Source organism: Trichechus manatus, unplaced genomic scaffold, assembly GCF_000243295.1.
Source record: "Trichechus manatus latirostris isolate Lorelei unplaced genomic scaffold, TriManLat1.0 scaffold00101, whole genome shotgun sequence".
In the NCBI taxonomy this organism is placed as follows: domain Eukaryota; kingdom Metazoa; phylum Chordata; class Mammalia; order Sirenia; family Trichechidae; genus Trichechus; species Trichechus manatus.
The window spans coordinates 3,521,028-3,522,444 of record NW_004444037.1 but is presented as its reverse complement, the minus strand read 5'-3'; the positions used below and the strand labels follow the sequence as shown (position 1 = coordinate 3,522,444).

The following is a 1,417-nucleotide window of genomic DNA, read 5'->3' as shown; positions in this document are numbered from 1 at the left end:
TGACTTTAGTCTCTTATGATTGTGGCTAGTGAGAATCCAAGAGCCTGATGAATTTCAAGAATACTGGGAAAATGGAGCTTTTGGATCTATAAGCTAGCTGGATCTTCACTCTTTTGACACAGAATAATAATACTATCTAAAGAAACTCTGCATCAGCAGACATTGGCTCCCAAAGGAACTTACTTTCTTATTCTACTGTCTGTTAGATATTATTATTATTGAGTTTATGTCTAACCTGACATTTTTTAAAATTATCCTTTCGATTTGACTTTTTTACTACTTAAAACTGTTAGAATAGTTGAAGTGCAAAGACAAATGGAGTAGCTAGAAGGTTATCAAAACAATAACAAACCTTATGTTTGTCTAAGAACATGAGAACACTTATCTTGTCCCTTGTTTTACTTCTCTTCCCTTTCCCTAGTTATTTAAAGGAGTGGTGTATGTGGGAAAAAATTGAAAAGTAAATTTATTTGAAATTGAATTCAGTGAGAAGGGTAATAGGTGATGTGTATAAAATATCTGTTTGTGACAAATAAGTATTACTTTTTTCACAAATAAGTATTACTTTTTTCCTCCTACAATCACTTTACCACTCCAGCAGTAAATATGGAATCTGCTTCTACAGACACTACTTTAAACAAGAAATAATACAGTAACATTTTATCATCTGTGGCTAACAGAACTTCTGTGAATAAAAAATACTTGCTACATAGTATTGACGGGTCAATTTTCTGTCTTGTCTTTTCTCAATCATTAGGTCTTGGCTGTTCAACTATACTTTCTCCAGAAGGATCAGCTCAGTTTGCCGCTCAGATATTTGGATTAAACAATCATTTGGTATGGGCCAAACTGCGAGCAAGCATATTAAATACGTGGATTTCCTTGAAGCAGGCTGATAAGAAAATTAGAGAATGCAGTTTATAAACACTTCATTGCATTTTTTACAAGCAAGCTCTACAAATTCCTAGTTTAGCTGCAGAAAAAAATCATGCAAGATGAAAAGATTCTAAATTAGAGAAAACAAATAAAATGTATTGAATAAATGGTTCTGTAGATTCATGAATTAGAAGAACATCTGTATATATTTATCAATATATTTCTTTGTAAGTAGTGAAGTTACTATATGGGCATTTTTAGATGAAGCCATTTTACTTAATAGGAGTCCCTGGTTGGCGCAGATGGTTAAGTGCTTGACTACTAACCGAAAGGTTGGCAGTTCTAACACCCATAGAGTCACCTCTAAAGAAGGGGATGGCAGTCTGCTTCTGAAAGATCATAGCCATTAAAAACCCTATGAAGTACAGTTCTACTGTAACAGAAGGGGGGGGTCGCCATGAGTCAGAATCAACTCGACTGGTTTTTGGTTTGGTACCCACTATATGGTCATTGTTAAGTTGAAATATATTTTTTAAATGCC

The 1,417-nt window shown here is 33.9% G+C and overlaps 1 protein-coding gene across 2 annotated transcripts in view; it reads left to right on the top strand.

Moving 5' to 3' along the window:
- The window catches only part of PAICS (phosphoribosylaminoimidazole carboxylase and phosphoribosylaminoimidazolesuccinocarboxamide synthase), a 12,563-nt gene extending 11,218 nt beyond the window's left edge, over nt 1-1,345 (top strand). The window contains exon 6 of one of the 2 annotated variants that reach the window (XM_023737316.1): nt 758-1,345. In XM_023737316.1, the coding sequence (XP_023593084.1) occupies nt 758-924 (167 nt within the window). In that variant the 3' untranslated portion in view covers nt 925-1,345. The remainder of the gene's footprint in view (nt 1-757) is intronic. The other variant, XM_004382884.2, reaches the window with a different exon arrangement.
- The last annotated feature ends 72 nt before the right edge of the window (nt 1,346-1,417 follow it).